The sequence below is a fragment of the Colias philodice genome, chromosome 29 (assembly GCF_061535455.1).
Source record: "Colias philodice isolate Cphi_HAF_F1 chromosome 29, ilColPhil1 Martin Lab GWU primary, whole genome shotgun sequence".
Lineage (NCBI taxonomy): Eukaryota > Metazoa > Arthropoda > Insecta > Lepidoptera > Pieridae > Colias > Colias philodice.
Window position 1 is genome coordinate 6,758,887 of NC_143114.1, and position 14,413 is coordinate 6,773,299.

The 14,413-nt window shown below is 35.9% G+C and overlaps 2 protein-coding genes across 2 annotated transcripts in view; both read right to left on the reverse strand.

Moving 5' to 3' along the window:
• Positions 1–14,413, reverse strand: part of LOC149476063 (uncharacterized) — a 133,438-nt gene that overhangs the window by 31,170 nt on the left and 87,855 nt on the right. The gene's annotated exons all lie outside the window — the stretch shown is intronic.
• On the reverse strand, positions 10,291–14,137 carry LOC149476065 (uncharacterized). The gene is made up of 2 exons (XM_089712632.1): positions 13,560–14,137; positions 10,291–13,220 (listed from the first exon to the last, which is right to left on the reverse strand). Exon 2 carries the CDS (start codon positions 13,197–13,199, stop codon positions 10,536–10,538), a length of 2,664 nt encoding a protein of 887 aa, XP_089568758.1. The 5' UTR covers positions 13,200–13,220; positions 13,560–14,137; the 3' UTR covers positions 10,291–10,535.

Consider the following 14,413-nt stretch of genomic DNA (forward strand, 5'->3'; position numbering starts at 1 on the left):
TCGGCTCTTGTCCACACTTTATAACCCCTTTTTACAGGTTTCATTGGCATATACTGAAGAATTAAAACAATGGTAACTTAATTATTAACATTTTTATTGTAATCAAATCAAACAGAAGTACTTATTTTTATGTTAAACGCCTACTGGTTTTTATATTAGTAAGTAAAATTAAAAATACGAGCATTATACTTAAGAAACAGTAGTATTGCCGCCTTTTCTGATTCAAGGCGATTACGCAGAGGTTCGTAAGTTAAACCCGCACTACTAAATAATTGTTCGCCAGGAACACTGCCCGATGGAGAGGATAAAAATCTTCGTACTATCGGCGATAATACCTTAAATTCCTCTCGATGAACAATCCACCAATTTAGAGGATTTTCACCCACATTTATTCTTTTTTAGTGAGGTAGTAATTCCTTTTTAAGTACAGCTTCAATGCTACCTAATTCTGGCATTTCTGTATTCTCGTTTTGTCTCATGATTATTGTAGCGATAATAACAATGGCAAAGATAAGCATAACTATGATGTTTAGCTTATCATGAGTTATCTCATGTAGTAGGTTGGAGGTGGCTTGATTGCCTTGCCCGTTTTGGGCAATGATGACTTCTTCCCTGCTCTGTGATTTGCCCATCTCAATGTTAGAAGCTACTAGTTTGTCGTCAGATGTACGAATGAATAATTACGCAGACATAAAACGCACTGTTTGCTTAGACGCCCGTATCGGGTTCGGATCTGATTGTTATTGTAACTGTCGTTATGCGCCTCGTTATTTTTTTTTGAATCCATTGACTTATTAGGCGAGGCGTCTTGTATTACTGAGTCGTTTTTAATGAGAAATGCGGGTTTTAGTCTGTCTATTGAAACAGTTTTAATATTATCTCCGAGCTTAATTTTGAAACATTTATCTTGTCTTTCTACAATTAAAAAATACAGGCAAATTGGTGGCCAACGTGATACTACCGCGACCAACGTGATTGATTTTTCAAGAAGCTATAAAGATTTTCCAAAATGAACAGTGAAAATAGAAAGCCGTCAGCCAGTCGCTAACCAACCAACCAAATGTAATCACTTCTCAAAATAATCACTTATTATTAAAACCACTTACCACAAGAGCTTCCTGATTCAAGAGTGATTTTTCCTGAAAAACTTGACGACTTTATTTGTTTGCAGGGAACCTATCGGAAAATGCCAGATAATTTTGAAGCTCGTGTGGTATTCGGGAGATTATTTTTCCGTCCCAAATGTCGGCCAATAGAATTGCACCATGAGACGAAATGTACAGTTAACAAATAAGAATTTCATAATGAATAAAACAACATTTAATTAAGATTCAGGCTAGTGCAATTAAAAATACAATTGTTGTAAGTGTCACCAGTAATATTAATAATAAATTTGTCCATTTCTATATCGAGTAGCCTGTCGGAATAAAAATATTGGTCTTCTATTTTTTCGACATGTAGACACACATTAACCCATTCTTCTGTGGTTATTGTGCTGAACGCCTCCTCAGTAATCGACGCTATTTCGCTAGGCGCTTGATTCACATTTTTTTCTGCAATGAGCCTCTTTACGATTGCCCAAATCTTCTCAATCGGATTTAAATCACAGTATAAACGGAATCTCACCGGTATAATCTGCTGTACGTTTGTAAACGTTTTCCAAATCAGTCAGTAACTTTCCAGCTTGGACTTCTGGCAACCGAATGAAAACTACATTGTAGGTTCTTGGCGTAGTGTGTCTCGAATGTATCCTGCATCGTATTAGTGTTTTCCTCCTCTTCAAAATAAAAAATCAAAAATATTTATTCAGTAACAAATATGTTTACAATTATATCAGTCATTGAGACTTTTAAGCATTTATAGCTTATGTTAGAACATCTCGCTCTTCCTAGAGTACATTACCATTTATTGTTACACGAATAACATTTTCTTCACTAAAGTAAAATGATATAAAGATAAATATGTAAAAACTATTCAGATATATTATAAGGAACAGAACAGGCTTCATTAAAATCAACTCTCAGTATGCCTGTACACTTCTATTGAGTACTTGTTACTCTGATATGTTCGCTGCAGTACGATCGATCTAGTATTACGTGGTGTGTACCGATGGCAAAAATGAGCAGCTCATCAAATGTCATCCTTTAAAATCTACAACATCTGTTGCCTTCGTCCTGATAAAGGTAATATTCCTTTGTGCGTTCAAACGGGTTTAATCGTCATATTCGGCCAGTTGTTTATGTCTATTTATGTTTCTATCGATCATTTCTATGAAGTTCGCGGTCAGGTGACTTTCGCCATTCTTGCGTTGCGTTAACAAGCGCTGCAGCTATTCTATTGTCGGTTATTGCCGTGGCTAAAGCGTTATTAAAATATTTTAAAATTACTGTATATTACTGTCTCTACCACCTATCGAACCAGCGTCACTAGTCTGGATGAATTAGCTTCAGTGCTCAGCTGACATTCATGTCTGCTTAATGTCTGTGACGTGTAGACCGTGAATCCACATTCCTCTGCATCTGGTAGAGCGTGTCGAAACCCCCTATCTAAAACCATGACGTCGTCGGGATAAAAAAACGGGATACAGTGATGAGCCAATTAAGATTACAAAACAAGGTACTTACAGCTAGATACTTTGCGATAAATGAGTTACATTTTATATGACATATCAGGAAGGAGTGAATTCCATTCCATAATTTTTGACAATAGGGGAAGGCGGGGTAATTACGAATACCTAAGGGAGATTTAAAATAAATCCAAAAATACGATATATAGATTACATTTAATCAGTCATTCTGAAAGTTACATTATTATACGTTACACTATTACAATGAACATTATTAATTTCTCTTGATAAAATCAACTTTTCAAACAAAAACAAAACATTTAGTGTTCGTGTTTACCCGACTCTGGTCGGGCAATCACGAACACCTGGTGGGGCAATTGCGATCGTTCGCCATTGACCCAGACTAGCCTAAAAATGAGATCACATACGACAGATTAGTCACAATTTAACCTTAATTTTAAATCAGTTTGTGCGGCAAAGATCACAACGATAGCCATAAGAAGATGATTGTCCGTCTGTACATTTTTCGTGTGCCCAATTTTTGCAAACATAGCACTGGATCCAATCTTCACCATGTGGGCTATCTCCTAATAAAGCTGTCTCACCAGCTCAGAAGGTATTTGTAACACAGCTTGTAAATTGAAAGTTATACAGCCAAACTCTATCTTTTTCTGCTCGTTCGTATTTTGTCCTTATTTGTACTTTTCTCTGTGGTGCACAATAAAGTATTTTTGTTTGTTTGTTTGTTCTTTGTCCTTCGCCTTTTCCAGGTTACAAGAATCTTTCCTTTATATATGATCATCATATTCCTCAACATTACTTTTTCTTCATCATTAGCCTTGTTGAAATTAGAGCATGCTAGACATTGATCCTTTTTTGTAACAAAAAAATTGAAATTGTATTGGTTACAAAAGATTCTTCTGTACGTTATTTACGAAACCAGCATCATGTTATTTTCAGTGCACTTTTGTTTATAAAGTTGATGCATTTTATTGATCGATTATGAAGCATCAAGATAATTTCAAATTCAATTTCAAATTCAAATAATTTATTGCTTAACAATAATAATTTTCTTTCTTTCAATACATTTCATATATTAGCAACCTTATGCAGGTATTGCAATACAATCATAATATTATATTTAAATTACATCATATTTAGGTATCGACTAGTGCGGAAAGTATCGATAAAAAAAATTTCGATATTCGTAACGAGTTCACATTTTTTCCATGCTTATGCTTTAGTTCATTCACTATTGAATGGAACAGAAAATCGCAGCATACAACAATAATTGTATACTCAAGAAAATTAAAAAAAATAATAACTATAGGAAAACTGAAACTAAAACGAAATCAAACAAATGCTTTTTAACGATTATTTTTATTTAAATATATTTTAGTCTGAATCTGATGAAATCGGTGCTTGCGCCTCTAATTCAGAATCAGAACTGCAACTGCTGTCGCCTACGTTTATTAATAGCAGTTGATCTACAATGGTGTCGTATTGCACATCTCGATCTCAATCATCGTAGCAAAGTTTTTTAGTCTTTTCTACGACTTTCCTCCAATTATCCGGAGTGACTTCACTGCAAGTTTTTTCCAATAATGTCAGCATTTTATTGGCTGTGAATGGCGGAGTGGTATTAAGCCTGGCTACACAACCTGAAACAATATTTATTAAGATGAGTAAGATTGAGTAAGTGTATAATTTTACATTAATTTAAAATAATATGTCCGCTCTTAAAAACCAACTCCTTTTTTAAAAGTTGACTGTCAGCCATCACACCATTGCGTTGCAACCAGTCCAAAAGCCTCATATCGACGTGCTGTTCGGTTGTGCAACAAGATACTCCGGAAAAGTTTTCAATTTGTTCACAAATATTTTGAAGCTGGACCATCCCCAAAGTCCACGATGCTATTGTGCTAACGAATCGTAAAATATCCACGACGAGTGAACTTGATGTAATATGAATATTATTACTAAGAGACACTAGATTAATAAGAAAATGAAACACATTAAGAAGTTTTCATTATAATATATTTACACTGAAAACATAATATCCAAACCATATGATGACTATTTATTTAATTTAATTATAAACATGACTTGGTGTAAGTATAGACATTTTTTCAGGCAAAGCTCGCATATCCTGTAGGTATAAGTGAGCAGACTTTGCATATAGGAAGTGACCGCTTACGTGAAAATACGGAAGCATTTTTTGCATGGTATTGAGATGATGTTCCCAATTACCCGATCGTTCTGCCTCCAGAAAGTTTTTTCACCAGAGAAACCATTCGGTACCCAGAGTTTCGCTGTTTTCGATAGCATTCGATAGATAGGGCCTCGGTTTTCGATAGCATTCAATGCTTGCGCAAGTTTCTCGTACGCATTTTTCACTCCATTGTTTTCTGCAGCTGTCAGGATGGTCGGTCGATTAAAAATATCTTCCGCGTAGTCATCGAGTTCGTCACGTTCCTCTTCGTCGAATTCAAGCGAGTCCAACACAATTTTTGTCAACGCAGTGTGAGCCAAAATGTGAGCACGGACAGCTCGTGCATATGCATGACCGGAGAGTATTTTGTCGACACAATTTTCGGCGTAGATTAATTTGAGAAAATCTTCGATTCCACTACCCGACATGATCGCACCAATCGATCCCATAAACGACATCAGTAGATGAAATCCACCGAGTCTTACAACAACGTGTTTTAACTCCGATGTCGCGGCTCCCACGATGTCCCGAGCTTTCCAGTACAGCTGCTGATCGAATGTGATGATGGTAGTTTTTTGATTACAATGTTTGCTGTTCCGTGCAGCTTCTTGAAGCGAGGAAAAGGTCGTTTCGTAATCGGATGGCGGTGCGTTGATAAAGGGAAGGCACATAACTTTTGAGCGACCGTAATGCAGATTGGCTGTTGCACTTTCCATAAGTCCATTCCATCCTGGAATTCCGATGAAACAATTCCATTTTCCGTATAGCCAAATGAAATCTGGGATCGTTGGTAATATGTCGCTCGAAAGTTGACGGAGAGTTATATCCTCCTAAGGCCCAAGGCAAAAATGGCTCTTTATGCATAACTATCCAATGTGCTTATTTGAGGACATACACATTCGAAGTGCTTCAGACCCACACATATTTTATAGAAACAAACAACCTTAGCTATATCTTAATAGGTTCCCCTATTAGTTACATGTGTAAATAGGTTATGAGAACATTTTCACATGTGCAAAATTGCGTTTTTTTTTGTTCTCAAATGAGTACATTGGGCGTTAGTTGTAAATAACCTTGATTTTATGTCATCATTCAAGAACAGTGGGTATTAATACAAACATCACAAAGTAAATGAAAAAGTGGTTTATTCTTCTTTTATTATTTATAATCTTATTAATAGCAAACAAAAATATAAAATCAAAACACAATAACATAATCAGTCTCTTATAATCGTCATAATCAGTCGAATACTTATTTTAAAAAACTTGAAATAGTAGGAACAGTTGTACGTTTTTCAAACGCTAGGAACAATCTTAATCTTATCATTAATTATACATATACTTTTATCTTTACAACTCTATCAAATAAAGTGCCTTTCACAATCAGATTGTAGGAACTTAAAATCCTCTTAGTACCATGACTAGTATCAAGGAAAAAAATCTACTCATGAAATTCGTTGTAGCAATTTCTTTGTTTGTTTGCATGCATGCATGCATTTGGTCCTAGATTTGTTATAGTGGCAATGACGGCATCGTGATTGTTTTGTTTCATGTAGAGGCATATGTTTTGAGCTTTTCTGACGGCGTTTCTTCGATGGAACTTCAGTAGAAGGTCTTCCTCTTCGTTGATTGAATCAGTGCTGTCTTCTTCTGTATTCTGCCAATAATTTTTTCGCCTAATTCCATTTTATAATTGCGCAGTTGCTGTATATTCTTATACTTGAACAGAATAATTTTGAACAGAAAATAATACTTGAAAATAATAGCACAAAACCTTTGGCTGTACCAGCGTGGCAGATAATCAAACGCTGTCCCTTGGCTTTGGTACAGGATTTCTGTATTGTCTGTCCATGTTTTGGAAACTGTGTGATTAGCGTTAAGCCACGTTTCGTCCAGGTAGACCACATTGTCCCAGTTCTCAATTTCCTTTATTTTCCGTAGAAAATCACACCTCATCAACGATATATCCTTACGCTCCATTAATACTTTCCTTTTGTCACTTCCCATACCGAAATCCGCATTTTTTTTACTACTCTAAGGGAAGTCATACCGCCATTAAATATTTCCGTTGATCTCAGCGACGTCAATAACTTTTTATAACGCTGTGGTTCAAGATGATGTGTTACAAGGTGAACGAGCTCTTCGAATCATTTCGATTCTGGATACTCCGGCGAACACAAATCGCACATTAGTGAATATGTTGTATCTCCAACTATGGTAATTAATAATGACACTTGCAATTCCTGCTTAATTTCGTTTAATAATATGAATTGTTTCACGCGGCGAATATATGCCGGCCATTGTTTGGAATTTATATCAAAAGGTTCTAATTTCCCGATAGGCATGATTACAACACTTTAATATTTCTCTTCAGTACTTCACGTAACGCGTAGTTCTTACTCGTCGCCAATGTAACGTCAATAAAACACCGGGTGTGGAGTCTGACTGGTTTATTCAATCAATGATAACTACCGATAAGAATTATTGTTAAACCACCCTCCAACAAGTTGGAAGTTCACCACGGAAGTAGTAACCGTAAATATGGTTACGTATCGCAGCCATGTCGAAGTCATCAGGGCTGTTGACGGGATGTGCTCTAGTATGTTTTTTATTTTTTTGAGATAAGACTTTGTTATCCTCCATCATTGATTCGCTGAACTTTTCCCTTGTAATTCGGGAAACGGTAGCCTTGCCAATCCCTAGAGCATCAGCAACACGGTCGCGTACGTTGTCAAGTGGCAAGAAAGGTCCGCCATTTCGTTGTTCGCGAGCAAAATAATCTCGCAAACGCACAACAAACTCCCGCGTTTCACTATTGAGTACAGTTTTTCGGAGTCTCGGTATTCCTCAATACCAACAATATCAAAGAGCAAAACTAAAAATTTTAAGTTAGTATTTAAATCTGTTACCATGCGACGGCTGCACGGCGTGATGGTACAGACCTCCGCCGTAGTTGCACCTGCCTAGCTAGTTTTCCGGCTGGGCGGCTGCTGCGCTGGGGCTGGGGCTCCTCTTCCACGCGCACGGCGGAATGCACTTGTGAGCGAGCTGGCGGTACCTGAAGTGGTAGCTGTATCAGCCGGGTGCGCCGGGACGACTTCGCTTCGAAGATGACCTTGAAGACTCTCGAAAATTACGTGACGGTGTTCTGGGTCGCTGATGTATCGCTCGTGATCGCGAGCGCTCGATGTTTGGAAGACGCACGTTGATTTTCGCTAATTCCGCCGAAAGGGTGGCTACCTCGACGTTTTCGTGTTTACCATGGCGCTATTAAGAGGCTCCCTTAGCTCTACACAGCGTTGGAGCATATAAAATTTGGAATTCCAGCGAGTGGCCTCCTGGATTAATCTTTTTGGTGTAGTTCCAGCCTGCTCTTGGTATTTTTTCAGTCTTTGTTTGGTACTTTGTTTATTGTGTAATTTATGTCATCTGTTTTTAAAGCATCATTCACTATTAAATTTTAATGTGTGTGTGTGTGTGTATCAAGGGAAATGTTTCCATCCAAGCTCCTTTTCTATGGCATTCTTGACATGACTGCCGTTGTCTGAAACCCCTAGGATAATTTTATCTGACAAATGCCACTCATCACATATATCTTATAATTTTGGCTATGTTTTTACCCGTGTGGGACTCTTCCAAAGGAACACAGTCTAATAAACAGTAGCGTAACTCTGATGCATCTTCTTCAATATAATGGCCTGTAATGGCCATCATCGAGTCATTGGCTATTGTCGACCAAATGTCAACAGTTATGCAAACAGACTGGACATTTTTTTGTAGTGAGAGTTTCAGCTCATTTTTCTTTTTTTCATACAAAGACTACTACTTCTAGAAGGTATTATATAATTGGGGAATGCTAAATGTACAAGTTCACGAAAACCTCTGTCTTCTACTATACGAAATGGTTGAAAGTCTAAGGTGAAAAGCTGCATAATTTTTTTTATCAATATTTTTTTTTCTATGTTGCTGCGACGTTTTGGCATATATTCAGTTATTGCCTGATGATTATGATTGTTATTATGATATGCGTTTTATTTCATAGACACTATCTTTCAGCACTGTTCTTCATCTGAAGATTCATCGAAAAAGTATCTCACAAATGTTTGCGTATGTAGTTTTGAATTTTCCTCTTTTATCTTTCGAATTACAGTAGATGCTTCACCAAAATAGTAATTGGAATGCTTCTTCGGCTCTTTAATGCTAAATAACTCTTTTCCTGAATCCTCTTCAAAAAAGTTACTTAACACTATTTATTGGTCTTTTTTCATTGAGATAATATTACTACGTATGGAGGAGACACCACGAACAAAATCTGTGCGCCATTTTTTTGCTCTAACTAAGTTTTAAAAATTATTATTTAGTTAGGTACTTAACGATGAAAGTTATTCCTTTGCACTTTTCCGTATTATTTGTGCAATATCGTAACACACACGAAGGCATGTTTGATGCGTTTCACTTTAAAACCATTAAAAAATACCGCTCAACATACGTCACATGACGTATGTTGAGTGGAACATAAGTGATGTAGGCGGTGTCGTCTCCTATTAATATTATCTCAATGTCTTTTTTTGGATTTTTCGTCAGTTGAAAAAGCCATCTTGGACCAATGTAATTTTATGTCTGAAAGGACTGTAATAGTTTTGTCTGGATTAATACTTGACGATAGATGAATATTTGGTTCTACGCTACTTAATGGTTTTGGTTCTTGAGCCAGGGTTCTTAATCCCTTTATAAAGTTCCTGTACTATTTAATGCTAAAATTTCATCTGACATGTGCATAGTAGAGTAGAGTCACTGTACTATTAGTGAGAATCGGCTCTGGCAAGTTCATTATTTTTTGATCATTACCACTTTCTAAATAGGTGATGGTAAATTATGGTAATGAAAGGAATGGTAATAATAATAAGTCTTTATTTCAGACATCAATATCCATACATAATATAATTACACATACATTTACAATTTGGCATATGGGCATTTCTCTGTAAGCTCGTACAGGCTCCATATAAATGTTGTCCTGGCGATTTTTTTAAATATTTGCCAATAAAAAGTCTCCTATTTCGAAGAAACTTAACTGTTGTTTTAATAAAATAAGGTGGCCCACTGAACTTATATACGTATTTTTCGAGTTATTAGCGATTTTCTAAAAAACCATGACAGGGGACTGTTTCGGGCGTCAGGGGACTGTTTTGAACGTAACAGGGTACTGTTAAGTGAGACAGGGGACTGATGTGTTTGAAAGAAAAGTCATTTTACATTAATCAATCATTTATTATTTAAATGACATGTTTTCGCAACGATAATCAACTAAGTTTCTTTATGAAAAATAACAGAAAACATAACGTTTTTTAAACATTCATATCACAAATCAACCTTAAGTGCTAGAAACATTTTGTACTTGCTAAGAGATCAATATAATATTATTTATTATAATATGGATTGCTCAATGCTATGCATTTAAATACTTATTATATTAATTTGTAATATAAAAATGTAAGTATTCGTATCAAAAATTAAACTTATGTGCTAGAAATATTTTGAACTTTTTGAGATCAACAGTAAGTTAGTATTATAATATCAGTCATTAATTAAATTTATGCAGTTAAATTGAAACACCTACTATCTTTACATCATTAACATAGGTTATAAAGAAAGTCTTTTCTCTCAAATTAAATTAAACTGAAATCTCCAAAAACCTTAAAAATATTAATTCAAATAAGGCACAAATAAATCACAGTTAATTTAACACGTTAAAAAGTTAGCGCTCAAAAACTTTTACTTCAGTAGGAAATTTATAAAATATTCTTTTTCCTTTTAAAATCAAGTCAGGATTATCCAACTTTAGGACAACTTGTTCAAATGACACGTCTGAAATGTCATTATCATCTATTCTAAAGAGCTGCGCTTTTTGGTCACAAATCTTGAGGAAAGTAACACGTAAGTCATTTTCTTCATCGTCAATCCCATTAATTACAGCAGCATAACGATATTCCACATTTTTAGCTGTATATTTCACAAGAACATAATCTCCTGTATTGTAAAATGAATTCTGAATGCCACTCGTTCCTGGTATAGCATCATCCAATCTTTGAAGGGATTTCGTTTGTGTAGGTGTCAATTCAGACTTAGCAGGCTCAAGATCTTCGGCTTCGGACTCTGTAAATACTTCTTCTACTGTCAATTTAGGCTTTAAAGCAAAGTTGATACTGCCTATCTTATAATGTTCACAAGATCCGCGGTTGCAAAAGCAGCTGAGAGTTTTCATTGTAAGTGTTTTACATTTAGTGGGAAGGCCAGGGATGGAGCTGGAATAAACACCTGCGACCTGATGTACATTTAGAGTACCTTTAAACCCTTTCTGATCGGCTGCTTCCTCTTCAACTGTATCGACCATTGCCTGAATGTCTTTACCGTCAATCGCGATACATGTGATGCCAAGACATCGCTCCTGGATAACTGTAACAAACTGATCAATATTGTTGATGTCACCTCCAGAACTAACTACAAAATCTGCTGTCCTTTTACATGTTGCTCCGATTCCATCCGGTGCACCTTTTCCATGGCCACTTTCAGTGTAGTTCCATGTAAAGTTTTCAATATCAGGAATTTCTTCAGAGAGTTTAGTTGCCATTATAAAAAACATAGTTTTATTGCGATACTGCGTTACAGGGCCATCGCTCAAAAAGTGCACTCGTTTAATGTTACATGGAAGAGCCCTGAAAACTGGTCGTAGATGTGTCCAAATGGCAGCAGGTGAATGGGTTATGTTCTCGGAGACTGTGCAAAAAGAAAGGATTGAATTTTGTAGATAAACTACAACGGTATGCAGGCTCAGCTGTGCACGAGATCCACCGAAATGAAAGGCCTGAATTTCTTCAGAGTACTTAGTGCAATAATTTTCACTGAAATCGACGTGTATCAGGACTTCGTCGCAGTGTAGGTTTGATTTCAAATCCTTTATGGCTTTATATTGGTGAACAATATTTCGCTGGTGTTCAAAAAACTTGTCTAAATCTTTCTGTAATTGCGTTATGAGCTGTCTTGGATGTACTTCAAATGTTTTTTTCAAACATTTAGTCACGAGTCGGGGCTTTTTAGTCTTAAAATCTTGTATTTGTTGCCTTTCCGAAATCCACATTTTATATTTTATGACATTTCTGTTATCAAATTCTTTATATTTCGGGTTCTTATTAAGGCAAGTATGACAGGATCTCGCCAAACAATTCACATTATACCGGTCGCAACATAGCTCTTCCAGTAACTTCTGGTGGTTGTTGTAACCCAATATATTTGCAGTATGAAGTGTGCTGAGCTTCATGTCTATGTTGCTGTGAACTATGCAAAGACATGTATCGCGGTTTTGAGCATTTGGTTTAACAACCCAAAATGGACGGAGTCGACAAAAAGTTTGGTAACTAATTTTAAAGTTGCCTGTAATAAACTTTTTGTAAAGATTCATAACTGTGTCAAGAAGATACCTCTTCTGTTTCTTTACAGTCTTCCTAGTAATAAATTCTTTTTTACCGGCTCCCATACGGCTATTACTATCATCTTCAAAGAAATTGTGAACAGCTCTTTTATAACTTTCAGGTATTTTACATCGTTTCAATACAGGTACATCTAAGCCATTGAGGTTGGATTTTTTTCCGGGTCTAGACAACGATTTAATTTCTTTAGGTATCCATTGCCTATACTTTCGAACAAGACTACCAGTAACAACTTTTTTGAAAATTTGTCTCTCCTTCGTATGTTTCAATGTAGAATAATTTTCTTTCAACTGATTACTAATGACGTCGCCAAACAACGCTTTCTTTACTACTTCTTTTCTTTGATCAGGCTCTTCTAACATTTTTAATATCTTTGTTTTAGGTGTATCTTCAACGTTCTTCTGCATTTTACTTTTAAATCTAGCTAACCTTTTCTTGTACTTCTCAAGCCTTTTCTCTAAACGTGCAATTTTTTCATTTCTTTTCCTGTTAAACTTCTTTCGTCGAGTCGTGGCTTCTTTCTTTCTTTGTTGTTGACTAGCACTGGAAGCTGCTGGGCTTGGAGCTGAAGAAAACTGCTCTGGAATTGGAGTGGTGGGTCTTGTAGGCGGAGGAGATGCTTCTAGATCTGATATTGGCGTATTGTCTCGTATAAAAGTATTAGTGACACTTTTCAGTCTTAATCTTTTGGTTCGGTACACGGTACAATGTTCTTTCCACTTCTTTAGGGCAGCTCTGTGCTCACGAGGTGTCATATCCTTTACCAACTTTCGTGAACCTTTTTCTTTCTTCTTTTGGTACTTTAATTTTTCCTTTTCTCTCATTTCTTCTCTCTTTTGTGGGTCATTTTTTCTTTTTTCATAACGTAGTCGTTCTGCTTCTCTCTTCTTCTGTAGTAATTCCTCTCGGGATAACTTTTTCTTTCTCGGAGCCATATTATTGTGTTTTCGCTCGGCCTGTGTAAAATAATACAACTTTATAAAGAAATATAATGATACATTGATGATACCTATTGATAAACCAGATTATCGTATAAATTTACACAAACAATACATAAACACAATACCAATACGTCAAAAACACAGTCCCCTGTTATACAAAACAGTCCCCTGCCACATTTTCTGACAGAGGACTGTTGCCAGGGGACTGTGTATTTCGAATAAATATCACAATATCTTAAAAACTGATGCAGATTAGTTTGTTTAAGAACCTACCGATCAATTTAGACATAAATATAAAAAAATAAACTATATGATTTAAATAATTAAAGTAATTAACATGATATTATCACTTACCGGAGGACTGTGCGGGGTACCGGAACAAACACGTGTTCACCACACAAATGTCACTCTGAAACTAAACAAGATGGCGTCTCGTCACCGCTTTCGGCATCGTAGCTAACTTCACATCAATTGCGTTTCGTTTCACTTAGAACAATGTTTTTTAATCTTACAGTTTTTTTTTTCTATGGATTTAAATCTTTGGCAGGGGACTGTATAAAAATTTTGGGGACAAAGTTTGCAGGTGTTTACTAAATAATAAAATGCGTAATGAGATCTAGTTTTATGAAAATAATATATTTTAATATGTTTGCTTTATGATAATTACTGACAAATGTATGTAGCTATAATACCTTTCTCGTAAATCCCATATCTAGTCAACAAATCAATGGTGGGGACAGCCAGGGGACTGTGTTTTTAGAGCTTCTAACATGTGTAGAAAAAAAATTAAAATAGTTATGGTGCTTAAAACAATCAGCCCTTAAAGTTTCGGGATTAGAGTTTCTTTAGGAATGATTTATTAGTAAATAATTAAAGTACTTATTGAAAGAGTCGGTCGGGACAGCCAAATACGAGTTTACAGAGAAATGCCCATATATTTGCGACATTTAACTTAACAACATTTAACTTTAACTTATTTTTCAATAAGTATAAAAAACAATTGGACTATTTACGGTTCCTACCTAAATGAACACACAACCAATACCTAAAAATGGGACTGTTCAAGTACTCGGAGAGCGTATTTATGATTTTGTTATTAGAGGAGCGTATACGTGACCAAAAAGATGCTATTCGCAATCTAATAATTGCGAAGAAGTCATTGATGGATAATGGTAATGATATTCTAGCACATTTTTTTGATTTGCTCG